At 65.7% G+C, this 27,941-nt stretch overlaps 1 protein-coding gene across 5 annotated transcripts; it reads left to right on the forward strand.

The window, feature by feature from the left end:
* Nucleotides 1-1,175: 1,175 nt before the first annotated feature.
* Nucleotides 1,176-26,441, forward strand: ARHGEF16 (Rho guanine nucleotide exchange factor 16). 5 transcript variants are annotated; one of them, XR_008291607.1, is made up of 16 exons: nt 1,176-1,330; nt 8,743-9,346; nt 11,181-11,226; nt 12,331-12,500; nt 13,680-13,736; nt 14,095-14,255; nt 15,808-15,960; nt 16,068-16,197; nt 17,816-17,890; nt 18,157-18,249; nt 19,335-19,486; nt 19,859-20,050; nt 20,739-20,806; nt 21,284-21,385; nt 21,855-23,665; nt 25,292-26,441. XR_008291607.1 is itself a non-coding variant. In XM_027060652.2 (15 exons), exons 2-15 carry the CDS (start codon nt 8,762-8,764, stop codon nt 21,992-21,994), a joined length of 2,124 nt encoding a protein of 707 aa, XP_026916453.1. In that variant the 5' UTR covers nt 1,176-1,330; nt 8,743-8,761; the 3' UTR covers nt 21,995-26,441. The 5 variants fall into 5 exon arrangements, 3 of the variants coding, with proteins under 3 accessions (XP_026916453.1, XP_053061894.1, XP_026916454.1); XR_008291608.1 differs by having other exon boundaries at nt 21,855-22,599; XM_027060652.2 differs by having other exon boundaries at nt 21,855-26,441.
* The last annotated feature ends 1,500 nt before the right edge of the window (nt 26,442-27,941 follow it).

Raw genomic sequence — 27,941 nt, forward strand, 5'->3', positions numbered from 1 at the left:
AAGGCGGAAGAAATACAGAAAAGGTTAAAGTCCCTTTGCAGCCCACTGACAAGTACCTGAGACAGGCAGAGCGACCTTCCCGAGGAGCTCAGCTGCCTCGATGTCAATGTGCTAAAGGCAAAGGGCAACCTTGGCTTGACATTAGCCTGACCTCCAGGATCCTGTAAAAATCCCTTCCTTTATCCCCCCAAGATACATGCTGGCCACCAGCCTCCAAGCACGTGGCCCACTGCTAGACATCTAAAGGGTCTCATGACTAAGGGTTTACTACACAGGAGTAAATGGCCTTATCCTAACAGCAGCTGGCCCCTCAAGGTCGTGGACACCTTGCTTCCAAAGTCCTTAGAGGCTTTCCCAGTCCCTAACCCCCTCCCAACCTGAAAGTATGTAACCAGTCACTTCTCACAGCCCCGGGACAGCTCTTTCTGCCCACGGCGCCTGTCCCCGTGTTTTAATAACTGCCTGTTTTTGCACCAAAAACATCTAAAGAATTTTTTTTAAGTTTTTGAAACCGTATTTAAGTAATCCCTACACCCAACCCGTGGCTCGGACTCACCACCCCGGGGCCACACGCTCTCCCCGCTGGGCCAGCCAGGCACCTCTCAAGTATTCCTTCTCGACCATGGGCTCCCGGACCCCAACGCCTCACATCAACAACCGCGAAGTGTTTTGTGCGGTGCTGGGCCGCCCTCCGGCCGCACTTTTGAAAGAATCCAGAAGGTGGCGCCTTTCCTGCCTTCAGAAGATCAGGTTCCCCTCTGCGCCGGTCGGCTTCCAGGAGGGCTTCCTGGAGGAGGAGGCAGGCTAGCCAGGCCGGGAAGGAAGGCGGGAGCCCGCTCAGGGTCACTGCCCGGCCACGCACGCCCCAAGCCCGCGGGCGACGCCGGCCGGGCCGCAGCGGGCGGGGTGGGCGGTCCGGGGGCGGACACCTGCGGCCCGGGGAGCTGCGCCGGCCCGGCCGCGGGGTCACGTGAGCGCCGGCCGGCCAGGTGGGGACGGTGACGCAGGTGGCCCGGCCAGGTGTCCCGGGCGCGCCCGGCGGTCCGCTCCCGCCCGACCCACGCCCTGCCCGCGCGCGCGCGCCCACCCACCTGGGCGCCCACCTGGCCTGCGGCCGCGCGCGCGCGCGCCCGCCCGCGCCTCCCCTCCCCCCACCCCCACCCCGGCCCCGGGGCCGCGCAGGGAGCGGGGGGCGGGGCCTGGGAGGGACCGGCGGCGCTCGGAGCGCGGCCCGGATCGGCCGCGGGGCCGGGGCGCGGAGCCCGGAGGCTACACCGGCCCGAGTCTCCGCCCGCTGGCCGCCACGTCCTCCGCCCGGCGCGCGGCGCAGGTGAGCCTGGGGACGGGTGAGCGGGGTGGGGGCGGGGAGGCCCGGGAGCCCGGGGGCGCCTTTCCCGCCGGCGCCCCGCGGTCGGCGAAACTTGGCGGCGCCCTCCCTCCGCCGGGGGACGGAGCCCGCAGCCCCGGCGCGGCCCGACCCGGGTCCCCGGACCCCACTCCGCGCGGCCTCCGGCGTCCTGCTGCCCGCCCCCTGCCTCCCCTCGAGCCCCGGGGGGACGCTTCTGTCGCAGGGTCTCCTGTTCAGACATCAGAGCCGGGAGACCCTGAGGAAGCCCCAGGACCTTTGGAAATGGAGGTCAGGAGCGGGGACAAAACCACCCTCCCCCAAACTCCGGGCAATCTGCTGCCCAAACCCTCTTTGGCCTCAAGAGTCAGCAGCCCCCGAAACGAACATCTGCCCACAACAGACCAAAATCCACCGCCTCCCCCACCCGGTGGATGTGGTGGGCAGGCCCGGGTGGGGGGCAGGGGTGCTGTTCACTCTTACCTAGTAGGGGAGGAGGAGGGAGGGGTATGGGAGCAGCTTCTGGAGGGCCGGGGGCCCCATTTACTGCTGACGCCAGCCTGGCTTCTGCATCCGGGAGGCAAGAGCCCCCTCTGAGATTTGGGTGGGTCTCAGCCCAGCACCCGGCATGGCGGGGGGGACCTCTTCATCTGACCCGAAGCCCGGGAAGGCCTGATTCCTCCCTCTCCTTGAGGTGAACAATCTGCCCCTCCTGGTGTGGGGGTTCGGGGGGCGCCTGTCGGGGACCTGGCCGGGACCAGCAGGAGGGCGTCTGACCCTGTCCACCCTGACACCCCCGTGGCCGAGTGCTTAGGGGTGGGGGCCCTGGTTCCCTATGAACTAAGGCAAGTTACGTGAGGCTCCTGGACCTCGGTTTCCTCATCTGTAAAAGGGGGTAGTCAGGGTACCCACAGAGAGGGCCCCGACTCAGTTGCCGCTGAGCTGTTCTGGGGTTGCCCGCGGGCCACAAGAACAGGGCGACCTCTGCCCATGTAGATCAAAGGCACTGCCCCCCGCTCTCCCAGGCCTGGTGGGAGAGCGCGGCAGGAGGTGCGGACCTCGGGAAGAAGTAAGGTCTTAAGTCCCTTGGACAGATGTCACCTGGAGAGTGAGAGGGACTGAGCCGAGCAGAGGGCCTCCTTTAGGGGAGAAGCCTGGGAGAGCTCTGGTCCCCGGGGTCATCTCCGCCCCCGCCCGGGAAGTGCTGTTCCCCAGCAGGGGACATGAGGCACAGGGGTGGAGGGGCTTGCTGGGGCCCCCACGTGTGCTGTCCCTGAGGGGCAGTCTGTGTGCGTGACCTGATGGGCATAGCCACTCACCCCGCGTCTGTCTGGGGCCCGGAATTTTAGTTTCGGTTTCCAGACGGATCGCAGCTGCTGGTCGTTTTTGCCCGTGGCAGTGACCGTGCTCGTGCGACCGACCGTCTGTAAGAGCGTCTTTATTTCTGGTGAGAATCCCTGCCCGTCTGCGGGGCCCCGCAGGACGGTCATCTAGGTCAGCACAGGCCTGGCTCCTCGTCCGGCTCTCTGGTGACAGGCAGCCTGGCCCCCCCGCCCCCCAGGTTCCCTCACCTGTCAGCGAGGGAACATACCCACCTTCCGGAAGATGGGGGAGGGACCGCAGACACTGCGGGGGAGAAAGCATTTGGAAGACACCTGCTGGTCACCTGTCCAAGCTCCCGTCAGAGTCGGGGCTCTGATTTCCCATCCAGAGGCTTCTTTGGGGAAATGGCATGCGTGTCAGCTGAGTCTGGGCCCGGAGCCGGGTTTATGGGACGTCCGGACCCAGACACAGGAGCCAGGGGGCATGGACGTCGCAGACTGAGCCGGGAAGGTGGTCTTCTCTGTGACCGCTGCCTGAGCCTGGAAGCCTCATAGCAAGAGGCAGCGGGAGGCTTCTGCGTGGGGCGGGCCCAGCACGGCCCCTCCCTGCTGCCAGGCTGGGTGCCAGGCTGGGCATGGCCAGTGGGTCTCCCGGGCCCCACCAGAAAGGGAGGGGGCCTCTGCGGGGCTGGGCTTCCCTGACCCCCACCGTGGAGGGGTGGAGTCAGCTAAGCTAAGCACTGCAGACATTTGCTCCGGACAGGTCCCCCCTGCAGGGTGTTGACCCGCAGGCATGGTCTCCGCCCACACAGGCGGGGCAGCAAGTCAGGCCCAGCCGTGACCTCTAAAACTGGCTCCGGACATGGCCAGGTGTCCCTGGCGGGGGGGGGGGGGGGGGGGGGGGCAAGGCCACCGCAGTCGAGAGTCCCTGAACCACCCCTGGCCACCTGGCAAATGGAACCATCTGCTGTGTGCTTTGTGACTTACGCGGCCAAATCCTGCCCCCAGATTCCGTGTGACTCTGACGGTTGAGCACGGCCCTGCAGAATTACCCAAGTACAAGACCATCATCGTGGCTCGAGTCAGCCTGAGCAAAGACCAGGGTCTGGTGCTCGGGAGGCCAGGCCCCACCGGGCAGGGTGGGGTCAGCCGGACCTGGAGGCAGGGCAGAAGGGACAGAGAGGCCCCACGGACGGAGTGGTCCCAGTGGCTGTGGGAGCAGCTGTGGACAGGGCCACAGGGCCAGGCGGACTGATCTCCTCTGTCAGGCAGCGGGAGGGCGGGCGCTGAGCCCACGGAGTCCGGGGAGCCCGTCTGGTGAGAAGAACGCAGGAGCCGGGTGCCGGGCTGCAAGGACCCCCGGCACCAAGTGCCACTGAGGCCCCGCTGACCCGGCCACTTGGTCCTCCCTGACCCCGCCTGCTGCCCCTCCTCCCTCCCAAGTCACAGGTGCCCCTCACCTGTCCCTGCACCTGTGCCTCGGACACCGGGCCGGCTGCGGAGTGCAAAAGGAGAGTTAAATGCCATGGATTCCAAGGACTCAACAGGTCACCACCCTCCCCCGCCCACCCGGTGCGGAGACAGCAGGAAGTCCCCTGAAAGTCACCTAAAAGGTGGTGTGGATGGGTGTGGAAGCCCCTGCGATGCGCCCTGGTGGCTTCTGCCGGCTCGAAGCTAAGTACCCGTGTGGGTGGGTTCTGGGCACGGACCCCAGGGCCCCCCGGGAGGATGCGGCACCGGGGCGAGGGCAGCAGGGCGAAGCTCGCACCACCACAGCCAAGAGCTCGCTTCTCACCGTCGAGCCCAGCCGCGTGTGCAGATGTGAACCGAAATCGTCCCTGGGCCTGAAGGACCCACAGACCCCTCGGGAAGACGGACACGCAGCACGCAGCCCTCAGGGCCCCGGGTGTCTCTGGAGGAGCTGTGCTGGGGAGCAGACCCGCCCCTGTGACCCCACGGTCGCCGCAGGGCAGCTGGCCTCCCTCTCGGGAGCTCCGTTGCCCGGACAGTGTGGCTGGCATTTGCCCGAGTCCATGCCCTCGGCCCCTCCCTTGCACTGGCCCCCGGACACCAGGCCAAGGCCAGCAGCCAGTGAGGACCCAGGGAGAGCCGCTCTGCAGAGCCGACCAGCCAGAGGAGAGGCGGGGGGCGGGGGTCCCCAAGGAGCATGGGGGGCAGCAACACTCCCTGCGTGGCGCCGTCTTCCCTGCTAAAGTCGAAGCAGACCGCCAAGAGGGACCGGGAGGGCCTGCTGCCTTCGAGCTGGCGACGGAGGCCCATACAGGGACGGCCAGGGAGCAGAAAGGAACCACAAGCGACCTTTTCAGCGTCGACAGAAGCCGTAGCACGCCGCGGGGACAGGGCGCTCTGGACAGCTCTTTGCAGGACGTGCAAACACCAGTGCTGGTTTCTGGAAGAGTTGGAATCTCCCACGGCGTGGGCAGAGAATGAAAACCCAGGACAGAAGAGGCCGCAGCGTGGAGACAATGCCAGAGGTTGGAGTGCAGGATCCGGGCTGTCCCGGAAAGAGGGGCTGGAGAAAACAGGCGGGGGAAAGTTTGCACGAGAGATCACCAGGATGCGCCCAGACCTGCGAGGCCCGAGGAAGGGGCTGGAAGGAGGCACAAGTCTGTGGCTCGGGGAGTGCATGTGGACCTTTCCCCACGAGTGCTGGTGCTCCCTGTCACCCCCCACCAGAAAGTGGGAGCCACCCCTCCACAGGGCAGGGGACGCCCCAGGCTGTGATCGTCCAGGGAGCCAGCGTCGGAGCGTGTCTGGTGTTTTCCCAGGAGCAGAGCACCGGACAAGAAAGGAGGCCTCCGGATTCTGGAAGAAAATAATCTCCCACGGGACTCTGAGCTCAGCAGGTTACCCGCCCCAGGGACAAAGATCTGCTTCCCGTGAGGCTACTTCGTAGCCTCAGGAAGGTGGGGAGCTCCAGGACCGTTCCAGGATGGGATCTGGGAGCAGGGAAGGGAGCGCCGGGGAGAGAGGCCAGGGTCTCTGGGAGAACCAGGGCTGATGCACTGATCGCATGGAGTGTGTGGTCCAAACACGCGAGGCAGGGACACGGGAACGCGTGGGGAGTTAACAGGAGGACGGCCGCCGGTCAACAAGAGGGAATTATTAACGAGGGGAGGCCAGGCGCTGGCGTCCTGCGCGGCCGAGCCGGCTGTACTAACACAGACACCCACGGGTCCTGCGTACTGGGCTGGAATCCCGTCCACACGGCAGGGAGAGGCTGGCCTCTGCGATCAGGAGATCTCAGACTAGCAGACATCGGGGAAAAGCTGTAGAGCCCGGAGCGGTGGCCTGTGGGGGACAGGGCAGTGGAGGAGGGGACACCTGTCTTTCACGGTAGGCCTCTCGGTGCCGTGTGACTTTTGGACCTGTGCCCGGGGAGTTGTGAGAACCCTGAGGTTAGAAGGAGGAGGTCAGAGTGTGCCCGTGTCAGCTGCACCACCCCCCCCCCGACAGCTGGCTGCAGCCGGCCCCGGTCCTGGAGGTCCAGCAGAGCCCTGGGATGGCATCCACTCCTCTTCGGGCCTCGGTCCCCGCGCGGGTGGCACTCCAGGCCTGTGGGTGTGGCCACCTTACTGAGAACGGAGGTCACACCCAGCAGTGGCTCACCCGACAGGTTCCTGCTGGGGCACCTCCTGTCCCCAGAGTAGACTTTGCCCCCTGCTGGGAGCAGCCCTGCTACTGGCTGTGTCCGGGGTCTGGGGTCCAGGGTCCGGGTCCAGGGTCTGGGCCCAGAAGACCCAGGCCTAGGGCCTGAGGTGGGGAAGGGGAGGGGGAGGACGGGGGACGGGGCAGGTGGAAGGCACAGTCACGGTGCCGGTTTTCAGGGCGACGAGGTGAAATGCCCCCACGGTAAACACCTCCCAGACTAAGAGGACTGACCGAGCCTTCGGGCTTCCCACTCGGGGGCACTTTGCTTGGCCTGCATAGAGGTCAAAGTCTACCAGAAACCCCTTTCTCGGCCAGGCCTGTGTGAATGCAAAGTTTACGTGGGGGTGGGTGAGCCAGGGTGGGGGACCGCCCGCCGCTGGCTGCCTGCGACTCAGAATGTCCCCAGGAATGTGTGGGCAGTCCTCCCGGGGTGGGGGCGGCCAGGGCTCCTCAGGCAGCCACACTCGCCTCTCTGGGATGGCTTCAGCAGAGACCCTGTGTGCTGGGGGTCGGAGCACAGGCAGCCAGGCTCCCGGCTGCTGCTGTCACCCCAGCCGGTGCTGTGGCTTAGGGCCCTCTGTGGCCCGGCTGCCCCTCAGGGAGGGGTTCTGGAGCCGAGGCCGGGCCGGGAACTTCCGATGCAGGGTTGGGCGGGGAGTGTGGGAGGTAGGCTCAGGCTGGGACCTGCCTGGCGTGTCCTGGGACGGATGGCAGTGGTGTCCCTGGGGTCCAGGGAGCCGTCGACTCCAGAGGCCCGGGAGGCCCGGGCACCTCTGGCTGTGCGCCCCCCTCCGCCCACCCGGGGCAGGAGAGGGCAGGTGACCGCCTCACTCCCACGGAGCTGTCGGATAAACTGCGTCTCCGTTCCTTCCCAGATCGGCAGGGAACGTGGCAAAGGATGCCGCGCGGAAACTGGGTGCAGAGTCTCAGCCACCTGGGCTGCAGATTCGGAGACTTGATTTTTCCGCCTGAAAAATGGGCTTCCACCCTCGTGTGCACAAGCCCCGTGTCTACAAGAAGCACAGGAGCGGCGGCTCCGTTTGCTTGCGTTAACGTTGAAAGGAGGAGGTGCAAAGGAGTGCGTTTCCCGCAGGCCTCCAAGGTCCTCCCGACCCTGACTGTTGCCCTGGTCAGCGCGGGTCACTGTGGCCATGGCTCCGCCCGGCGGCTGGGGCGTCGCTCCTCGCAGCCCCACAGCCCAGGGCCGGGCCGCGGCAGCACTCGACTCCTGCTAGCGGGAGCCTTGCTCCCGAGGCTTTGTCACCATTCTGCCCACGTTGCCGATCTTGAGCGGGAGGCGCAGAAAAGAGCCGAGGGATGTGACGGTCGCTGGCCGGAAGCCGGTGGCCGGGGGGCCTGTGTGGGCCCTCACAGTGGAAAGGCAGCGGCGGGCCCGTCCACACCGCAGGGCCGTGCGCCCTCGGCCCGGCACGAGCCAGACCGAGCTGAAGAACCAGCCCCACGCCGGTCGGCGGGGCTCTGCACGTGTGAGGCGCTCGGGGTCCCCGGAGGGACGGGCATCCACGGGATGCAGGGAGACCGAGCGGGGGCTGTGGGTCCCGGGTGTCTGCAGACACCCCCCACCCCCCTCTGCATCCAGGCATAGAGGGACCGTGCCCAGTGGGCTCTTGAGACGGGGTCGGTCGGCCCTGCTCAGAGTCCGTGAATGCGGGAAAGTCCGGGCGTGTCACTGCACACGCAGAAAGGCCACCTAGACAGCCGGCCATGCGGGAGTCACCACGCAGGGCGGTGAAGAGAGAGGGTCTGGAATCACACACGCCGGGGGTCAGCCCCCAGTTTCCCATGCGTCGCGTCCCACACCCCGGGGGTTCCTGGGCTTCTCGGGGCCTCGTGTCTTCGTTTGCAAACCGAGAACACAGACGGCCGGCGTGTCCCGCGAGTGAGCGAGCTGACACGACCTCCCCCAGCACGGCGGAGGCTGGCCCTGCGTGCTCTGGAACGTGGGGGTGCGGTGGAGGCCAGGGTCCCGGGAGCCCCACAGACAGCTTCGTTCGCGGTGCTCACGGCGACCAGGAGGAGGTGGTGCCAAGATGCCCAGTGTCCGACCCGGCTCGGGCTGGCAGGGCCCCGGGGCCACGCGCCCCTCATTGCCGCACGCTTGCACCCCCCCCCGGGGGTCCGTCCTCGGCGTGGGCACCCACCAGAGGAAGCACGGTGGGGGGGGCGGGGGGCTGCCTGTCCTCTGCTCCGGTCCCAGCAGCTGGGTCCCGGCAGGCCTGAGCCTCCCGCCCCCCGCACACCCCGCTCCCAGCCTCCGGGCCCTGCATCCCGAGCGGGGTCCCTGGCCGGGCAGGCACTGAGAGGCGGTGGGCAGGGCCCGTGGGCAGGAGGGCTGCAGGGTGTGCATGTCCGCCTGCCCTCACCTTTGCCCTCTCGCCCCAGGACACCGTGGCCACTCAGCATGTCCCAGCGACACTCGGACAGCTCCCTGGAAGAGAAGCTGCTGGAATACCGCTTCCACTCCGAGCTGCGGCTCGATGCCAGGGGGAACCCGGCATCCGGGCTCCCCATGGTGCGGGGCGCCCTGCAGCTCAGGGACAACGAAGGCTTCCAGCTCGATACCCCGGTGCCCCCCGCTGTGTCCCCTAAGGACGAGGAGCCACGGGCTGTCGTCCTGAGCACGCAGAGCCCCGCTGCCCTCAAGATGGGCACTCAGCAGCTGATCCCCAGAAGCCTGGCCGTGTCGAGCAAGGCCAAGACCCCGGCCCGCCACCAGAGCTTCGGGGCGGCCGTGCTCAGCAAGGAGGCCGCCCGGCGGGACCCCCGGCTCCTGTCAGCCCCCAGCTTCTCCCTGGACGACATGGACGTGGACGCGGGCCCCGGGGGGGCGCTGAGACGAAACCTACGGAACCGATCCTACCGGGCGGCCATGAAGGGCCTGGAGGCGCCGGGCGGGGAGAGGGGCCCCCTCCAGCTCAGCCCCAAGCTCCAGGCCCTGGCAGAGGAGCCCAGCCAGCCTCCCGCTCGGTGCCCGGCCAAGAATAAGGTAGGGGGCCGTGCCGCCTGGACTTCGGGGCGGGGGCCGTGCCGCGAGGGGCCTTGGGAGCTTGTAGGCACAGACAGAGGCTCACTGTCACCCTCGCTGTCACCGCCACCGTCACCTGTCTCAGGCGGCTGCCATTCAGTGAGCACCTACTTCGCGCAGGGTCCTGACGTGTATCCGGTTCGGTCTGATGGGCAGGCTGCGAGTGGAGTGTGAGTGTGCCTGCTTTATAGATGAGGCAGTCGAGGCTCGGCGAGGTCGGGGGGTTTCCGTAGGACCCCGGGCTCGGGGGTCCCCGCTCTCAGCTGCAGCGAGGAACGGAGCGTCCCGAAGGCAGCCTTTCTCTCTGAGCCCCGAGGGGAGCCGGCCTGTCTCAAGGATGAGTTTCAGTGCCGACCTCACAGCAGCACCTGGCTTCGGTGGGTCTGCCCGAGGGGCCCCCCAGGTTGGGGACTCAGGAGACGCGTGACGCCCTCTCTGCGCGCACGCCCTCCCCGCCCTGCCCGACAGCCGCTCTACCTCGGTGCTCTCGAGAGAACGGGCCGGGCACAACGCTGGTGGGAAGGGGCCCCCGTGCCCAGAGTTGATGTTCCGGTGGCCGCCTCTCCGGGGGCTGTCACCGGGACCGGGAGCTGTGGCCGCGGGCGGAGGAGAAGCCAAGCCCACCCGTTGGAGTACGTGCAGAGGGGACCCCCGGGGACCACCTTGGCCGCAGTCCTCAGATGCCCGTGGCCTTGGAGGTGGGGCGTGGCTCCTGCCAGGCCTCCCTGAGATGCCCGGGCCCCAGAAGCTGTCTCAGGACCTAGGCACACTGCGGCCACCCAGGGCCCGTCCAGCTGCCACCTCACTCCCTCGCATCAGACGTTTCCTGACTTCCTGCGCAGCTGGAGCCGGGGTGCCGAGGGCACCCCTGTAGGTGGCCCCCAGCGAGGTCCTAGGGCAGGGAGGGGGCAGGCGTGCGCCGGGGTGCTCCGGTCTGGGCTGGGGGAACCTGGGGGCCAGCAGAGCACGGAGGAGGGGCTCCCCAGGAACTCCGAGCAGGGGCACGGAGGTGGTCCAGAGGCAGAAAGCAGAGGGTGAACGCTGGGTAGGTGCCCAGACCCAGAGGCAGGAGGGGTAGGGGTGCGGGGAGCGGGGGCACGGGGCCCGGGGCGGGGGAGCAGGGCCCAGTGTGGGGGGAGCGCCACACATTCCAGACCCACAAGGGGAGTTTTCAGGCCCCAACTTGTTGAAGAAACCTCTCCTTTTCCCGGAACCTGCATAGCCCCGAGGTCGGGAAAAACCGTGTCCCGGCCAAGGGGGCAGGCTCTGTGCGGCCAGCTGCCGGGGCCGGGGGTGCCTGAAGACCCTGCCAGCAGCTGCTGGGACCCCAGGCCTGTGCTGGGAGCTCGACACTAACCTGCCAGTCCCTGCCCTTTCTGCTTCCCCCGGTGTGGCCCCGGCTCCCACCCTGGGCCTTCTGAGCCCCCTCCGACCACACCCGTCCGGCCTTGCTTGGGCTTCTCTCTAGACCCAGTCGGAACACCGTGCTGTCCCGAGCACCGCTCTTGATTAGTTCAGGCCTGCCTGCCTCTTCCAGGCAGCCCTCCTGGATCTGCCTAGCTCTCGGTCACCCTGCCCTACCTGCCCTAGCCTCTGCTTGGTGGCCGTGCATTCCTTGTGGAGCTGACGTCTATCGAGCACCTTCCACGTGCCCAGCAGGGGCCCCCTCCTGTTGAGCATGCCTTCACACGTGGTGCTAGGAGATCTCCGGGCCCCCAGGGTGGCCTTGCTGTGGACTCACACCTGCCCCTCCTCCCCACTGACGGCCCTGTTTCCGTGTCTCTTGTTTGCACAGAGGACGCTGGGGCGGAAACGTGCACACAAGGGCTCCTTCAAGGACGGTGAGTGTGGCCAAGGGACGTGACCTCGAGAGGCCAGTATGGGCCAGGCCGGGCGCAGCTGAGGCTGGTCTCGCCGGGGCTGCTGGGGGGCAGGGCAGGCTGGTGCGGCTCAGGGAGAACAGGCCGACTGGGATTTCTCTGGGGGCTGGAGGTCCTGGTGGCTTGTCTCATCATGCAGTTCTGACGTGTCTGGAAAGTTCCCTCGGGCTCTTCTGTGCTGTTCCAGGGGCAGGGGATGGACAGAGCGCCCACACTCACCCCAGGAGACATTTGTCCAGCGTGCATGTGTGTGCCAGGCCCGTCTGCACCGGTGCAGCCACGGGGTGCTGGCGCCAGGGTGTAGACACCCATGCTGTGTATACTGCCCACGGGACACAGGGAGCCCAGTGTTGGGGGCTCAGGAGGGCCCGGAGCAGTGCATTTGGCCTGCTGAGGGGTGATGCCAAGGGGACCCCACGGGGAAGGGGAGGGGAGGGGTGGGGGAGCGGCCCGCCTGCCAGGATGCAGCACCCAGTGGCTGTGAGGGGGCAGGGTCCTTAGGGTGCAGGGGCTCAGCCAGGAGGAGGCCCCCCTGTGTGGACAGCCACAGGCCTGGGGGTGGGGAGGCATCAGGATCCGGGCCTCCTCCTGCCCCAGGGAGAGGAGCGGTGGTGCCCAGTCTCAGAGCCAGGACAGGAAGAGAAGGGTTAGGGTTGGTGGCCCTGAGCCAGGCGCCAGCTGGCCCCCGGGGAGCAGGGGGTTTGGTGATGGCTGCAGAGTGGGAGAGCGGGAGACCGCACCTCGGGTCGGAGGACTCGGGAACAGGCGTCCACTGCTCTCGGCCCAGCCTGGGAGCAGCCCCCACCGAGGGCGGCCCCCACGGCTCTGATTGGTCAGCTCGGCCCTGGTCTGAAGGTGCCACATTCTACATGGGGACACCAGCCCTGTCCTGGGCTCGGCCGGGCACAGCCATGGGAGCCAGCCAGCCTGAGGGGAGCCTGCTGTGGGGGGCCCTGAGCCGCCTGATGTCCTCAGGGTCTCCCGGGGAGGACTCAGCCCGCAGATTCCAGGGGGGAACCCGCTCAGAGCCCCCAGGCCTGCCGGTGACACACCCCCTGTCCCCAGACCCCAGGTTCTACCAGGAGATCCGGGAGCGGGGCCTCAACACCAGCCACGAGTCTGACGACGACCTGCTCGACGAGCCGTCCAGCCCCGACGGAACCGGGAAGGCGGACGCCCCCATCGTGGTCAAGAGCTACCGGCCGGCGCAGATCACCTGGAGCCAGCTCCCGGAGGTGAGGCCAGGACGGTGGGGTGACGCTCTGCGTCCGAGCCCACGGGCGATTGGCCCCTCAAAGCCGGTCGGGGTCCTCCTCCCAGTGAGGGGAGGAGGCTTCCAGAAGTACCCTCCTATGCCCAGCTTGCAGGGGGCCCCCCTTCCTGGCTCCCTCAGAGCCGCCCTGCTCCAAGGGCACTTTGGGTTTGGTCCCGAGGGAAGGAGAGCAGCTAGGGGCCCGTGCCATCAGCGCATGTGTGACGAGCCCCCCACAGGTGAGCCCCTGGCCCTCGCCCGACCCAGAGTGGCCTGCGGAGCTGTGGGCAGAAGGACCCCCGCTCCGAGGCCCTGGAAAGCGGCAGGAGGGTCCAAGGGGGGACGGCAGGGGAAGGGCGAGGGCCCTGCCCTAGGGCTGTGGGGGTCTCCGGGGAGAGCTTGGCGGGGACAGAGGCCCTGGTGCTCTGAGCAGGTGTGTGTGGGGAGGTGCCTGCCACTACCCCAGGAGGGCAAGCGCTGGTGACCCGTCCCCCGAGGGCCCAGGGACAGAGCTGCACGCAGCCTGGGTGTGTGGGTGGTCTCCTGGCATAGATGGTCCAGGACCCCGCACCCTCAAAATGCTGGCAGATTCTGTTCCTGGCTGAGCTCGGGGGATCTCAGCCAAGCCTCTGGGCTGGACGAGGAGGCAGGGGGTTGCCCGGCCCCCCAACTCCCGGCCCAGGTGCTGGTGACGGCCTCTGGCCAGCCCAGAGGGGAGGAGGGCAAGGATCAGGTGGCCCTGGGTCCTGCAGGGGGGTGCCCCTGGGCCGTGGGGCGGCCTGGCCGGCTCTGCAGGGCCACCGCGGACACGCTGTGGCCGGATGGGCAGCACGCGAGCCAGGGCAGCCAAGGGCCGCTGGGCCTGCAGGGGTGGAGAGCTGGAACGCCTCCCCTACCTCCCGGGCAGGCCACACGCCCCCCTGGGCCAGGTGTGTCTGAGCCATGGCTGTGGCTCGCCACTCAGCTCTCCTGGGTGGCTTTGGGCCTCTCGGCCCCCGGGACAGCTCTAGGGGCCGGAGCCCACACTCCCCACCCTCGGGTGTCTGTCGGCCATCCCCTGCAGATGCCTGTCTCGTTCCTCAGCCGCCCCGGGGCTCTCTGGAAGGGAGGATGGGCTTCCGGGATGAGCACCCCGTGACCCCCAGGCCTGTGCCCCCCTCAGGTGGTGGAGTCCGGCATCCTGGACAGGCTGCCTGCTGAGGAGCGCAAGAGGCAGGAGGTAAGGGGGCTGGGGGCGGGGGGGGGGGGGGGGTCCAGTCCTGTGCCCAAGACTTGGCTTGGGTCACACAACGCACAGGGGACGGTGGTCATGGGGACACCTCCTGGGCCGGGCACTGGGACGATGGCTGATGCCCTTGGCGGGGTGGCGGGGCCTACCGTCGCCCCTTCTTGGATGCGGGTGCGAGTCCTCGCCAGCATCACGGCTCGTAGCCGCTGAGCCAGAGCACGTACCCAGGTGTCGGGCTCTTGTCCCCACGGCCACGCTCCCAGCCTTGCCCCGGGTCCGGCCCGTCCTGCACCCTGACCGCACCCCCGAGGCGCAGGGTGGCCCCAGCAGCTGCTGTCCTCCCCGCCAGGCCATCTTTGAGATCCTCACGTCAGAGTTCTCGTACCAGCACAGCCTGGGCATCCTGGTGGCCGAGTTCCTGCAGTCCGGGGAGCTGCAGGCAACGATGACCCAGATGGAGCGTCATCACCTCTTCTCCAACATCCTGGACGTCCTGAGCGCCAGCCAGAGGTGAGGCCCGCGCCCACAGAGGGCGGGAGGGCTGGGGCTCCAGGACACTCCCGGTCCGGGACTGCGGGGTGGACGGATCGGAGCTGCTGCCCGCCGGGAGGGAACGCGAGAACCCTCTCGGGCCCTGAGGCCGCCGACAGCTGGGCCAGGGACAGGCTGGGCACCAGGCCCGCGGGCGCCCCGGCAGCCCCAGCGCCCTGTCCCTTGGATGTTTGAGAGGGTGGAGTTCCTCCCACAGGGCACATCCCCACCGGGACATCGGGTGGAGGCGGGCGGTGCCCACGGGGCGGGGCGGGGGTGGGGGGGGGGCCCTTCACTTGCAGCCTCGGGTCATGTTCCGCCCGGTGGTGTCTGGGCCTGGCCCGAGGCTCTGGTTGCAAGGCCCAGGGTGGAGGAGGGGCCAGGCCTGCACGGGCCTGTGCGTAGCTGTGTGCGTGCATCCGTGCGCCCGAGTGGCTGTGCTTGCACAGGTGTGTGTGCATCTATGTGCCCGAGTGCGTGTGTGTATGTGTTTGTGCAGGTGTGTGCGTGTGTGTGTGCACATATGTGCCTGCGTGAGTGTGCGTGTGGTTGGTAGCGGGTGCACGTGTGTGTTTACTCCCACGGAGGGCACAGCCCACGTATGCACCCGTGTGCACTCAGCTGCACACAACGCTGGGTCCCAGGAGACCCCGGGACAGCGTCCCTCATGCCCCAGCATGCTCTCTAAACTGCATAGGTGGGCCCCACGAGCCCCCCTCTGCACACTAGGGTGGGGCAGGTGACAGAAGGTGGCTCAGCACCGGTTCACTCACATCAGCATCAGACCAGCCCCCCGAGCCCCCCAGCCCCCAGTCCCCGCTACCTGTTGCCCCATGAAGTTTCAGGGCCGTGCGGGGTGGGCGGGGGGTGGCTATCTTGTCCCTGGAGACAGTCTTCCTGCGGAGCCGCGGTGACCAGCCCGGGGAAGCTTGCAGCCCCTGACTCCGTGGGGGCCCGGGAGGGTGGCTGCCCCTCCGCCCAGCTCTGCCCCTCAGCTCCGTGTCCGTGAGGCGCAGCAGAGGGCCCGGGGCCGCCGTAGGCCGGCTGTCCTCTGTGCCAAGCGGCCACATGGTTGCCTCTGAGCTCCCCACGGCCTCTGGCTGGCCGTCGCTGTCCTGGGGTGGGACGTCCGGCCTCCTGAGGCGGCAGCGGCCTCCTGTCCGTGGCCGAGGCCGAGTCACGGCTGATCTCGGAAGGGAGCCCCAGGGGGAAGCGGGGCCTGGGGGGTCCCTACCGGGGAGTCCGCCCAGAGCCCCCACTCCCACCCTGAGCCGGGCAGAGGGAGCCGGGGCTCCGGGCCGGCCTGACCCAAGTCCAGGGCATGAAACCAGAGCAGCAGGCTCCCCGTCCGGCCTGCGGGCTCCCCCGGGGTCTCCGCCAGAACCTCGCAGGAAGTGGCCTCGGAGTTGCCCTATTTTTCAGGCTGAAGGAGCTGACCCGTCCCGGGGTTTCCCCAGGAAGGTCACGGCTCACCGCCGGCCTGGGCAGCCGGTCCCCGACGGCCAGGCCCCAGCCCGCTCTCACCCCTCAGGTTTTTCGAGGCCCTAGAGCAGCGGCACAAGGCGCAGGTGTGCGTGGAGGACATCAGCGACATCCTGGAGGAACACGCGGAGAAGCATTTCCACCCCTACGTCGCCTACTGCTCCAACGAGGTCTACCAGCAGCGCGCCCTGCAGAGGTTGATGTGAGTGGGGCCTCGGTCTCGGGGGGCCTCGGTCTCGGGGCGCATTCCTGCAGGCTCCCCCTCCCCTCCCGCCGCCCTGACTTCGGAAGCCCCGTTCTCTGTCGCAGGAGCAGCAATGCCGCCTTCCACGAGGCCCTGAGGGAGATCGAGAAGCGTCCCGCGTGCGGGGGTCTCCCCATGATCTCCTTCCTCATCCTCCCCATGCAGAGGGTGACCCGGCTGCCCCTCCTGACGGACGTGAGTACACAGCGCGGACCCCGCCCGGGGAGGGAGGTCGGCCAGACGCCGGGACGGAGCTGCCCGGGTCCCCCCTCCAGTGGAGTGGAGCACGGCACGCCCCCTCCCCCACCTCGTCACTCAGTTGTAAGACGGCTTTGACGTTTGATAGCCTCCCCCCACCCTGCCCTCCCCCCGGGCTCTGTGCCAGGAGCGGCGCCAGCACTCCACAGGTGTTCGTCCCCGTACTAGAAGGTTCACGAGGTTCCTTCAGGTGGATGAGTGAGAACCAGGGTTGCCCGGGCCTCTGCCGAGGGCGGGTCCTGGGCCGCTGCCTCCTTTCCAGGATCCTCAGCCAGTTGTTCCGGCTGTGGGCCCCCAGGGCAGCCCGGGTGCCCATCACCTTCCCTTCCGTGCGTGGAGCTCTGAACAGCTCACTGGAGTGGCTCATGCCTCGGAGATGCCTGCTCAGTGCTGCAGGGCAGGTGGGGGCAAGAGGCATACGTGCAGGTGCACGTGTGCACATGCTTGTACACATGTAGGCACACACCTGTGCTCAGGCTCGCACACATGCAAGCCGATGCGTGTGCAGGTGTCCACACGCTCACACACACGCAGGTGCACACGTGTGCTCACGCTCAAAGACATTCAGGCGCACACGTGTGCTCACACTCGTATACATGTAGGCGCACACGTGTGCTCACACTTGCACACGTGTGTTCACACTCAACATACAGGCACACACGTGTGCACACGCTCACACACATGCAGGCACACATGTGTGCACACTCATATGCATGCAGGCAGGTGCACATGTGTGCTCACGCTTGAAGACATGCAGGCGCACATGTGTGCACACACTCGCACACATGCAGGCACACACGTGTGCTCACACTCGTATACATGTAGGCACACACGTGTGCTCAGGCTAGCACACATGCAGGCAGACGCATTGCTCAGGCTCGCACACATGTAGGCGCACACGTGTGTTCACGTTCGACATGTAGGCACACACGTGTGCACACCCTCACACACGTAGGCGCACATGTGTGCACACATACGCATGCAGGCAGGTGTACATGTGTGCACATATTCGCACACATGCAGGCGCACACGTGTCCACACGCTCACACACGCAGGTGCACACGTGCTCACGCTCGTATACATGTAGGCACATGTGTGTGTGCACGCTCGCACACATGCAGGCAGGTGTATCTGCGTGCACATACTCGTACACGTGCAGCCATGCACACAGCACACAGAGGCAGCGTGTGGCTCCTGCTTAGAGTGCCATCTTTCCAAGCAGACGGGACATCAGACCTCCCAGGTCCCTCTGGGAAGCGTAGAAAGAGAGGCCACGGGCACCTCCCAGACCGGTCCAAGACAGCCAAGGACTAGAAGGGCTGGGGTCCCGGGAGCGTGCTCTCTCCAGGTCCCACGAAGCAGCCTGACCCAGCAGAGCCGTTTGGGGGCCGTGCACCCCAGGGCAGCCTGGCAGGAGCCCTCTGGACACTGGCCCTCGACCTCCCTGCGGCCCCGCCCGGTGTGACATTAGTGGAGGCGCCCCTGCCCGTGCAGGCCCCTGAGCCTGGAGGGCAAAAGGGTCCTCAGCGCCTCACGTGTTGTATCCTCTCTGCAGACCCTCTGCCTCAAGAGTCAGGGCCACCCTGAGAGGTACAAGGCCGCCAGCCGTGCGCTCAAGGCCATCAGCAAGGTGAGGAGGGTCCAGGGGAGAGGAGGGGGCGCCCAGACCAAGCCCGGGCCTGAATGCTGCCCCCCTACCCCCACCCAGCAGTGGAGACCCTGAGGGCAAGGCAGGGAGGGAGGGAAGGTTTCCGCGCCGTCCGTCTCCAGCTTTTCACGGAGGGAGCGGAGCTGAAACACGATGGGCGAGCCCGTGGGGGCGGGGGCGGGGACGGGGCTGGGGCGGCCGTGCCGCTGCCCACGGCACAGCCTTTTGTCCCGACGCCCGCCTCGCAGCTGGTGAGACGGTGCAACGAGGGAGCCCACAAGATGGAGCGCACAGAACAGATGTACACCCTGCACACGCAGCTGGACTTCGGCAAGGTCAAGGTGGGCACCCCCCACCGCTCCTCACCCGACTCATCGCGGGTCAGGGGGCCACCGCCTCTCGGGGCTCCGGCTGGAGGGAGGCCCCTGCGGGCGCCCGCACCGAGGGGGCCGGGGCCTCTGCCTCGGCCTCCCCGGCACCCTTGTGACTCCCACCCCCTTGGCCACAGGCTCAGCTTTTCGGCGCTCCTGCCCGAGGCTCAGTTGGTACGCGGGTCTCTCTGGCCTGTGCCCCCACCCCCAGGGCTGCAGGCGGCATGCTGGGGTCAGGGGACAGGTCGATGTCCGGGCCGGCTCGCGTCTTGGGTTTCCCCGTGAGGCCAGGAATAGTCCGTCAGTTCTGGGGGGGGGGGGGGGGCCTAGGCATCCTAAAGGCCGTCCCACGCGGGCAGGGCTCAGACTTCTGTCCCCAAGGACCCCCCACCATCCCATGGTCTAGGGGTGGTCCCACCGGCTGCCCAGGACCCCGCTGTGCCCCAGGCCACCGGGATCCCGCTTCCACAGGAAGCACCTCCTGGGGAGGGTGGCGCCCAGCAGCAAGAGAGGAGCAGACAGACAGACGCTTCCTCCTGGGAACTGCTCTACAGGAGTCAGGGCCTGGAGGCAGCTCTGTGGGCCGGGCCTCAGCTTGTCATCAGCCAGCAGAGGCTGCCCAGCGGGCTGGAGCAGGTGCTGTGGGCAGGGCACAAGGGCCACACTCCCGAGTGACAGAGGGAGGCCACGGAGGTCTGGACCAGGGTGTGAGGGGCTCTCCGGCTCAGGGGGTGCTCAGTAGGTGCCTGGAGAGTCCCTGGGCCCGGCCGGAGGCAGGGAGGGCACCCACCTGCCTGGGTGGCCGAGCAGGATCTGGGCCGGGGACCTGGCACAGCGCAGCTGCCCCATCTGTGCCTGTCGGCCAACTGAATAGCCCTTTGTTTGAGGCGAGGACACATCTCACTGTCCTCCTCCTCGGTCCAGCCCGGGGGGAGGGGGCAGTCACCTAGTCCTTGGAGGCAGGGATCGGTGCCCACCCGGCCTCGGTACATCCTCGCCCACACCCCGCCCCCCAACCGCCCCGACTCAGGCACCTCCCCGGCCCTTCTTTCCAGTCCCTCCCGCTGATCTCTGCCTCCCGCTGGCTGCTGAAGCGTGGGGAGCTCTCTGTGGTGGAGGAAACCGGGCTTTTCCGAAAACTGGCCAGCCGGCCCACGTGCTACCTGTTTCTGTTCAACGACGTCCTGGTGGTCACCAAGAAGAAGAGGTAGGCCGCCGTGGGTGCCGGGCCACGTGGCCCCAAGACGGGTACCGGGAGGGGCCTGGGGGAGTCACCCGGGCCTCCTCAGACCTCAGAGCTGGGGCACACGGTGGGGGCCCCCTCCCAGCCTGGCCCAGCCCCGGCAGCGGCCTGGGTCCCCCTGCATGTGACGCGGGGCGGCCAGGTCTCTCCCTGTGCCTGCAGACCCGGGTCTGCCCGCCCAGGCCACGGGGACGAGAAAGCGCACCGCCTGTGCTCCCCAGGGGGTGGGGGAGGGGGGCAGCCCTCAGGAGCGTCCTTCTGGCCCCCGTCGGGCGGGGGACCCGGGCCGCCCACACACCCTCGGAGGCATCTGGCCGCCCCCTTGTCTCCCTGCAGCGAGGACAGCTTCGTGGTGCAGGACTACGCCCAAGTGGACCACATCCGGGTCCAGAAGACGGAGGCCTCCGACCCCTCCCTGCTGGGGGGCGGCGGCAGCCGCGGCTCCTCCGTGCCGCACCCCTTCCAGGTGACCCTGCTGCACAACAGCGAGGGCCACCAGGAGAAGATCCTGCTGTCGTCCGACTCCGCGTGAGTCGGGGGGAGGTGGCGGGGCGGGGCGGGGGGGACCTGACCACGGAGGGAACCACGGCAGGGAAGGGAATGCCAGGAGGGGGACAGCCTGACCAGCACGGCGTGGCCCGGGGAGGAGGGCCTGGCAGAGGCACCACAGTACAAAGGTCCTGGGGCAGGAGGCCTCTGCCAAGAAGCAGCCGTGAGGCCAGTGGCGCTCGAGCATGGGCGCCAGTGGTGGGGGGGATGAGGTCAGAACAGGCTGGGGGGCATTGGGCAGCACAGGGAGGTGCCAGCAGGGAGGGGGCTCAGCGGGCAGGGGAGGGAGGGACGGTGGGCTTGGGACCCAGCGCCCGGGTCATAGGGGTGCAGCTGCTGCCTGACTGTGACCCTGGGCAGATGAGACTCGGGGTCGGCCTGACTCGGTAAAGCCTGCTTGCTGCCCCTCTTGCCTGTGACTTTCCACACCCGGCCCCTGAGGGAACTGGTTTGTGGGGGGTCATGAAAGGATGCCAGTGTCCCGTGAACTTCATCATCACTGCGGGTCACAGCTCCAGGGCCGTGGGGGACGCCTGAGGAACCCCGGGGAGGCCCTTTGACCCCGTCCCCGCACAGCACCACACTGGGGGTGGGCCATGTGAAACCAGAGGTCCCCAGGCTGGCGGGATTGGCCTCAGGGCCTCACCCACGCTCTGTCCCGCCCCAGGAGTGACCGGGCCCGCTGGATCGTGGCGCTCACACGCAAGGAGAGGCAGAGTCCCGCCAACAAAGGAGGTGAGCGCCCGCTGCACCGAGAACAGGGCTCGCGGCCCCTTCCCCGGCCCTGGGCAGGGGGGCGGCACGGAGCTAAGAGGTATCGTCCAGCCCTCCGTCTGTGCCACTGTCTGCCCCCAGGGTGATCTGCCCAGGTACGTGTGTATCCGTCTGTGCACACAGACCCAGCTCTGTCCCAGGGCCGCCTCGTCCGTGCGGGGGAGAGGACCGTGCCCCGTACCTGGAGCACGCGGAGCCGGGCTGGCCCATAGATCGTCAGCCTGGCTCCAGCCCCGCCCCTTAGGAGCCACCTGCCCCCTCTGCCGGGCAGGGGCAGCCTGTCCCGTGGCCTCCGGGGGAGGCTGCCACGTGTCCCCAGCCCGTGTGCCCAGCCCAGGCCCTGCTGAGACCAGGCCACGGGGGATGTGCTGGGAGGTGGAGCCCACGTCCTCCCGGGGACAGCTCTGCCCCTGACCCCCACCCCACCTGCCCCCGCAGACCTGCCCCAGGTGGAGGTCACCAAGGCCTATCTGGCCAAGCAGGCGGACGAGATCACCCTGCAGCAGGCGGATGTGGTCCTGGTTCTGGAGCAGGAAGACGGTGAGTGGAACGGCCCCGGTGGGGAGGCCCCAGGCGACAGGCCGCCAGCCCCGTCAGGGCCCAGGGCACACCCGTGTGGGCGGTGCACCCTGACCCTGGCCCCCTGGACACAGTTTCTGCCATTTCTCACGGTGCTCCAAGGCACCCTCGGCACCCTCCCTCAGGGGTGTCCTCAAATGTCCCTGAGTCACGGGATCAGAATCAGGTCCTTTGTCACTGTGTCGTAAGTGGGCGGAGGGTGACTGTGCTACTCCGGGGGCCCCTGCACACGCCCGCACGGGGCATGCGCCAGCATCCGGGCCGAGCTGCCGATGGAGGACCAGGTGCCCGTGTGACCCGGAACCGGGCCCCCTTGGCAGGAGCCGGTGGTGATCCGCTGTAAGGGAGGGGCCTCGGCCTGGTGCCTTCTGGAACAGCGGCTCAGAGGGCATCGCAGCCCCGCCCTCACCCGCCCCACATCTGTGTTCAGGATGGTTCTACGGCGAGAGGCTGAGAGATGGGGAGACGGGCTGGTTCCCCGAGGACTTCGCCCGATGCATCACCAGCCGCGTGGCCGTGGAGGGCAACGTGCGCAGAATGGAGCGCCTGCGCGTGGAGACAGACGTGTAGCCCGCTCTGCCCGGTGATTCGAGGGGCGCAGATCCACCGGCCCCCAGGAGCCTGACAGCCCGCGGGTCTCCCGAGGCGCTGGGGGCTGCAGTGCCGGCTGCAGACACATCCGGTGGGAAGCTCGCACGCGCCGTCCCCCCCGGGGGCCACCCTCCCCCAAGCTGTCAGGGCCATGCCAGCTTGGCCCCACGTCTCCCACACGTCCTGCACCCACCGCACCGCCATGCAGGGCACATGACTGGACGCAGGACATGGCCCGGCTCCTCCCTCGCCTCTCCTGCCCCCCACGTGGGACCGAGGGCCCCACTCTCTGAGAGGAGGTCCCGCCTGAGGGAGCGGACTCTGGTGCCAGTGCTGAAATCCTGACTGAGGTTTTCACAGACATTAAAGAAAGTATTTCTTTAGCTCCTGGATTTCCATGGGAGCCTGCGCCTCGGGGAAGGCCAGGGCAGTCCCTGCAACATCCCCAGAGTGCCACCAGCCAGGACCGGCTCCCCGCGCGTAGTCACCTGGGCCGGGTCCCGGGGGCGTGTCCGCCCCCCCCCCCACTTCCTGATCACCCGTGCTCGTCTGTGGCCTTGGCCGGACTGTCCGCCTGGAGCTTGGTGAGCGAGGCCAGTGGCTCCTGACCCCTGTCCCCACACACTCCTTTGCTGGCTAGTGGGCTCCGTCTGGCTAGTGGGTCTGGGGGCTCTTCTGGGATGTCCCACCAACCCCCGCCTCCCTCAGGGCCCATCTGTCCCCCCAGGACCTGGACGTGCAGGTGGGGAAGTCTGTCCACACCCAGGGCCCCCTCGGCTCGGGCAGTGCTGTCCTTGGGGTGGGGGCTCCCATTATGACAAGAATCTGCCCAGGTCCCGCTGGAGCTCCGGTCTGAAAGCCAGGGGGGCGGCTCCACACTCCCAGCCAGAAGGGGGTGATCGGGCAGGCCCTGAGCTGTGCCTCTCCCGGTCCTAGGCCCGGCCAGGTGGGGAGGGGAGGCCGGCCTGAGCCAGTTGGAGGGCCCGGTGGGGATGAGCTGTCCCAGCTCTGCCCACCGAATGGGGTTGGGGGAGAAATATAGTGCCAGGAGGGGTGAGCACCTCCTCCCCACCGATCTCCAGGGTGACCTCCGTGGTCACAGGCGGTCGGAAGGACCAGGCCTAGGTCAGAGCCCAAGCAGGGTCTGGGGTCCCGGGCAGGGATTTTACACGACCAGAGGGCAGTGGGACAGCGGCAGGGTCCAGTCACTGGAGTCAGCCCCCCGTAGCTCCTGCCACTAACTGCACAGGTGGGAATCTGGGACCTCGACTTGCCCACCTGTGAGCTGGGTTAACTCCCGGCTCTTTTCCCAGAACTGCTGTGCGGGCAAGCTGGCTGCGGAGGCCGGGCGTGTGCACACGCGTGTGTGTGTGTCAGGCAGGGGTGGGGGCAGCTTTCTGTGTAAGCCCAGCTACCCCGAAGGAAGCCCGCCTGCTCATTCTCCCCACCGACCCCCGAGCTCCTGGGAAGGGCAGACCTGTCCACTGCCCGCCCTCTGCCAGGTACCTTTCCAGTTAATGGAGCAAAGAGGGTTTGCAAAGCCCTGAGACCAGGCCCTCGACTTCCTGACCTGGGGCCAGGACACCACCTCAGGCCCATTTCGGTCTGCACAGTGGTTGGCTGGAGCCCCCTCGTCCTCCCAAGCAAGGGGTAAGGTGCTTAGCCAGGAGGAAGGACACCCCAGGACCCCGGGGGAGGGGCTGGGCCCACCCGGGCAGGGCCAGACCAGCCTAGGACGGGAACCCCTCAAAGCAGGCTCCAGAAGCACAGGGCCCTGGCAGCTTGGAGGCCTGGAGGGGCTCAGGTGGGCGGGGGGTGGGGCTGGGCCGTGAAGTGTGGAAGGCCAGGACTCCCTCCAGGGCCAGTGCCCACTCGCCACCCTCTGAGGGGCCTCCGCTTAGCCTGAGGTGCCTTCCTGAGGGCGGGGCAGGCCAGCCGGGACCCCGGCCCCTCCCAGAGATGGCTCTGATCTGCCTTCTAGCCCAGCTGAGGTCTCAAGACCCCAAACAACCCTTCCTCCATGGCAGTGCCCAGCACTGCCCCCCACCCCCGGATTCCTGGGGGTTCTGTGAACTCTGCCACACCTGCCCTGCTGGGGAGGGGTCTCCAGAAGCAATCTAGCCCAGCCCCTCCTCCCAGCCAGCCACACCGCCCCTTTTGGGCCTGCTGCTGGGGTCAGTGGGCTTCCTAGGACACCAGCCAACCCCCGTGGGGCCCAGTGTGAACAGACACCGAGGTGTCCCCGCCCACCCACCTATTACAACCACTCCGAAACATTCCAAGGCCTTTCTGCAGGGCGCCCCCCCCCCCCAATCAAGCGCCCCTGGTGGCTGGCGGGGACACCGTGGTCGGGCCCACAGCCCTGAAGACATCCAGTGCCCCTGGGTGTCCACGGCGGGACCCTAGCAGTGCCTGGGGCTCCCCAGTCCCTGAAACTCGATGGGAGCCCCCGTAGCCCCGATTCTTGCCCCTTCAACGCGCAGGTCAGTGTTTCTGCCCTTACCTCCGTTGGCCCTGGGCGTCCACAAATCCTGCTCATGTTGCCACCCCTGGTTACTGTCCGTATCCCCGAGATCAGACCCCCAACCCCAGCTGTCCCCTGCCGGGCCATCATGGAGCTCTCTGGGCACGGGGTCACATCAGACTGGGGGCTCTCTGGTCTGTTCTCCTAATTTGGTTCAGGGCTTCCCGCATCCTCTTGCCAGATTAATCTGCTGGCATGGACGGGTTTTCTTGGGGAGGTGAAGGGCGTCTTACTTTGCATTGTTTCCTAGTTGGTCATGGCCTCTGCTGAAGCACGATCGAGTTTTATAGGTTTTACACATTTCATACGCTATATATGATTTTTATGCCCCGCCCTGCTGATCCTTACTGGTCTGTCGGCCCTTTTCTGTTCCCTTACTGGTCTGAAGCTTTTCTGTTCCCTGGTCCTGCCCCCCGACCACCGGGCAGGGTTCTCTCCCCACAGCCTCACATTCTAGTGTCTCACTCGCACCGAGTGTGGCCTGAGCCACAGAGCTCTGCTGGGGCCTGGGGCAGGAGACGCTCCGGCTTTCCACTCCTTCTGCAGTGTTTCCTGGGCCCTAGGGGGTCCGGCACAAAGCAAGCAGAGCCCCGTCTCCCGCACTGTGTTCTGGGGCAGGACAGCCAGAGACGGGGGCTTTCGGGTCAGGGCCGGGGATGCAGATGATGCAGGCCGCGGGGAGGGTGGGGGCGGGGTGCTAGGCGGGCAGGGCTGGCCAGCGTCGCGTCGCTTAAAGATCCAAACCCCCTCAGCTTCTCCACCAGACTTGGGAGAGATTCTCGGCACGTGACCACTGCCAGCAAAGCTCCTGCCTGCAGCCACCCGGGCCTCCAAGACCTTACCTCCTGAAGAGATGAACTGTATAGAATGTTCTTTCTGCTCCTGTCGGACAATCATCTGATTCCTCATCTCACAAACACGTCGAGGCATTTTGTGATGTTATGCTGTCCCGCCGTCTTAAGGGCCATTCACGTTGGATCAGGTTATTACTTTGCGAGCATTTTGGAGTGGTGCGTGTTTGGGATTAGGACTTGTGCGCACCCGTGACGGATCTGTCATCTCCTTTGCTTGCCCCGCCCTCACCTGGTTTCAGAACCAGGTTGACATGGGCCTCACGGAATGAGGTGAGCTGCTTTTCGGTTTCAGAGAGTTTCCGGAACAATTCCCATTAGACAACTTCACGGGGCCTTGCAACTCTGGCACCAGCCACCTGGACAGGCATACGGCCAGGCCCTCCCGCGGGCGGTGGCTTCCGTTACTACTTGTATTTACTGCAGTTGTGGGTTTGTGCAAGTGTGTATTTCCACCAGCATCAATCCTGGCATTTCGTATCTTCCCTCAAAACTTACCCACTTTTTAAAAATTCTGTTACTTAGGGGCGCCTGGGTGGCTCGGTCGGTTAAGCGTCCGACTTCGGCTCAGGTCATGATCTCGCGGTCCGTGAGTTCGAGCCCCGCGTCGGGCTCTGTGCTGACAGCTCAGAGCCTGGAGCCTGTTTCGGATTCTGTGTCTCCCGCTCTCTCTGCCCCTCCCCTGTTCATGCTCTGTGTCTGTCTCTGTCTCAAAAAAATAAACGTTAAAAAAAATTTTTTTTAATTCTGTTACTTATACATAATCATTCTTAACATCATTTTTAGGTCTTCCTCTCTGTTGCGTCTGTTAAGTTAGTCCTTCCTTCTGTATCTTCTCTTTGCGTTTAAAAATACCATCGAGGGGCGCCTGGGTGGCTCAGCCGGTTGAGCGTCCGAATTCAGCTCAGGTCATGATCTCACAGTTTGTGGGTTTGAGCCCCTCGTCGGGCTGTGTGCTGACAGCTCGGAGCCTGGAGCCTGCTTCGGATTCTGGGTCTCCCTCTCTCTCTGCCCCTCCCCTGCTCACACGCTCTCTCTCTCTCTCTCTCTCTCTCTCAAAAATAAAACATTAAAAAAAATTTTTTTAGTATCATCAGCCTTGCTAGTTTTTTTCTTCCTTATTCATCTTCAATGGAATTTTAGGCTTAAGTGCCCCATCATTCTCCACTTGCTGAATGTAAAGTTTATATACACGAATATAAATTCTGTACATAAGAATATAAATATATGAACGTAAGTTTACATGTATACCACGCATGTTAGAGTTTATTAAAATTTTATCATTGCTTATGTCCTGCTTGCTTAACGTGTTTTTTTTTTAAGGAACACGTTAAAATCACCCACCGTCGTTTATTTCTACCTGTTATAGTGTCACTTTTATGGACTTCAGAGCCTCTACTGTCTCATGCATTTATCTGTACACGTATTTATAGAGTCACTTACGATGCTTTCTGCCCAGAAACGTTAAAACTCCTACCCCGGCTTTTTTTTTTTTTTAATTTTTTTTTTAACGTTTATTTATTTTTGAGACAGAGAGAGACAGAGCATGAACGGGGGAGGGTCGGAGAGAGGGAGACACAGAATCTGAAACAGGCTCCAGGCTCCGAGCCGTCAGCACAGAGCCCGACGCGGGGCTTGAACTCACTGACCACGAGATCATGACCTGAGCTGAAGTCGGCCGCTTAACCGACTGAGCCACCCAGGCGCCCCCACCCCGGCTTTCTTTTGATTTATTTCGTAAGCTTATGTTTTTGTCCTTCGAGGCAGGTCTTTGACAGTTAAAGTACAACAGAATGAGGTCTGACGCAACCCACAACCCACGGATCAGTGTTTTGATGTCCTTTGTAGCCACTTACAAGGCTTTGCTAATCTACCTTCTCACTCTGCTTTATTATTCCTCCTTCTCCACTTTCCACCGGAGATGACATTCCCTCCGGGCAGGAAGTGACCTAGCCTGTTACCACATGTCTGCACTCAGTTGCGCTCACCTGCTGCTGCGTGGGGCTTGCTGATGTCCCTCCCCACCCCTGCCACACACACTCTCGGGGTCTCTGCTGCCGGCTCAGGGAATACCTGATTCCGTTAGCAGGTCATGCGGGAACCGTGGGGACATCTCACTGCACCTCCTAGGCTTTCTCTCCTTGCTGGTGAGCGTCCTCTGAGTGCATCTTGAGATCAGGCTTTCGAGGGCTCACCCAGTGGGGACTTGGGAGACCCAAGAAGAACCCTGACTTTGTTTTCCAGACGCTTGAACAGTAACATCAATCTCGAGCGTCATCCGTGCTTTGAAAACAGCGCCACGGTCCTCAATTCCCGAGTTTCTGCCGTCAAGTCTGACGTCACCAGGACTTCCCTTCTTTTCTGGGCGTCTTAGAGTCTCTCTTTGCCGGTGATTTTCTTAAAATTCTTGGGATCCTGGCTCTTTTACTTTTGTGTTATGCGTGGAGCGCTTCTGGTCTGAGACGGTTCACCTTCTGGCCGGACAACTTCTGTTGTTGCTTCCGTCATTTTTTTTCCCTCCTTGTTCCAGAACTTCAATTAGAAGGATGTT

The sequence above is a fragment of the Acinonyx jubatus genome, chromosome C1 (assembly GCF_027475565.1).
Source record: "Acinonyx jubatus isolate Ajub_Pintada_27869175 chromosome C1, VMU_Ajub_asm_v1.0, whole genome shotgun sequence".
Lineage (NCBI taxonomy): Eukaryota > Metazoa > Chordata > Mammalia > Carnivora > Felidae > Acinonyx > Acinonyx jubatus.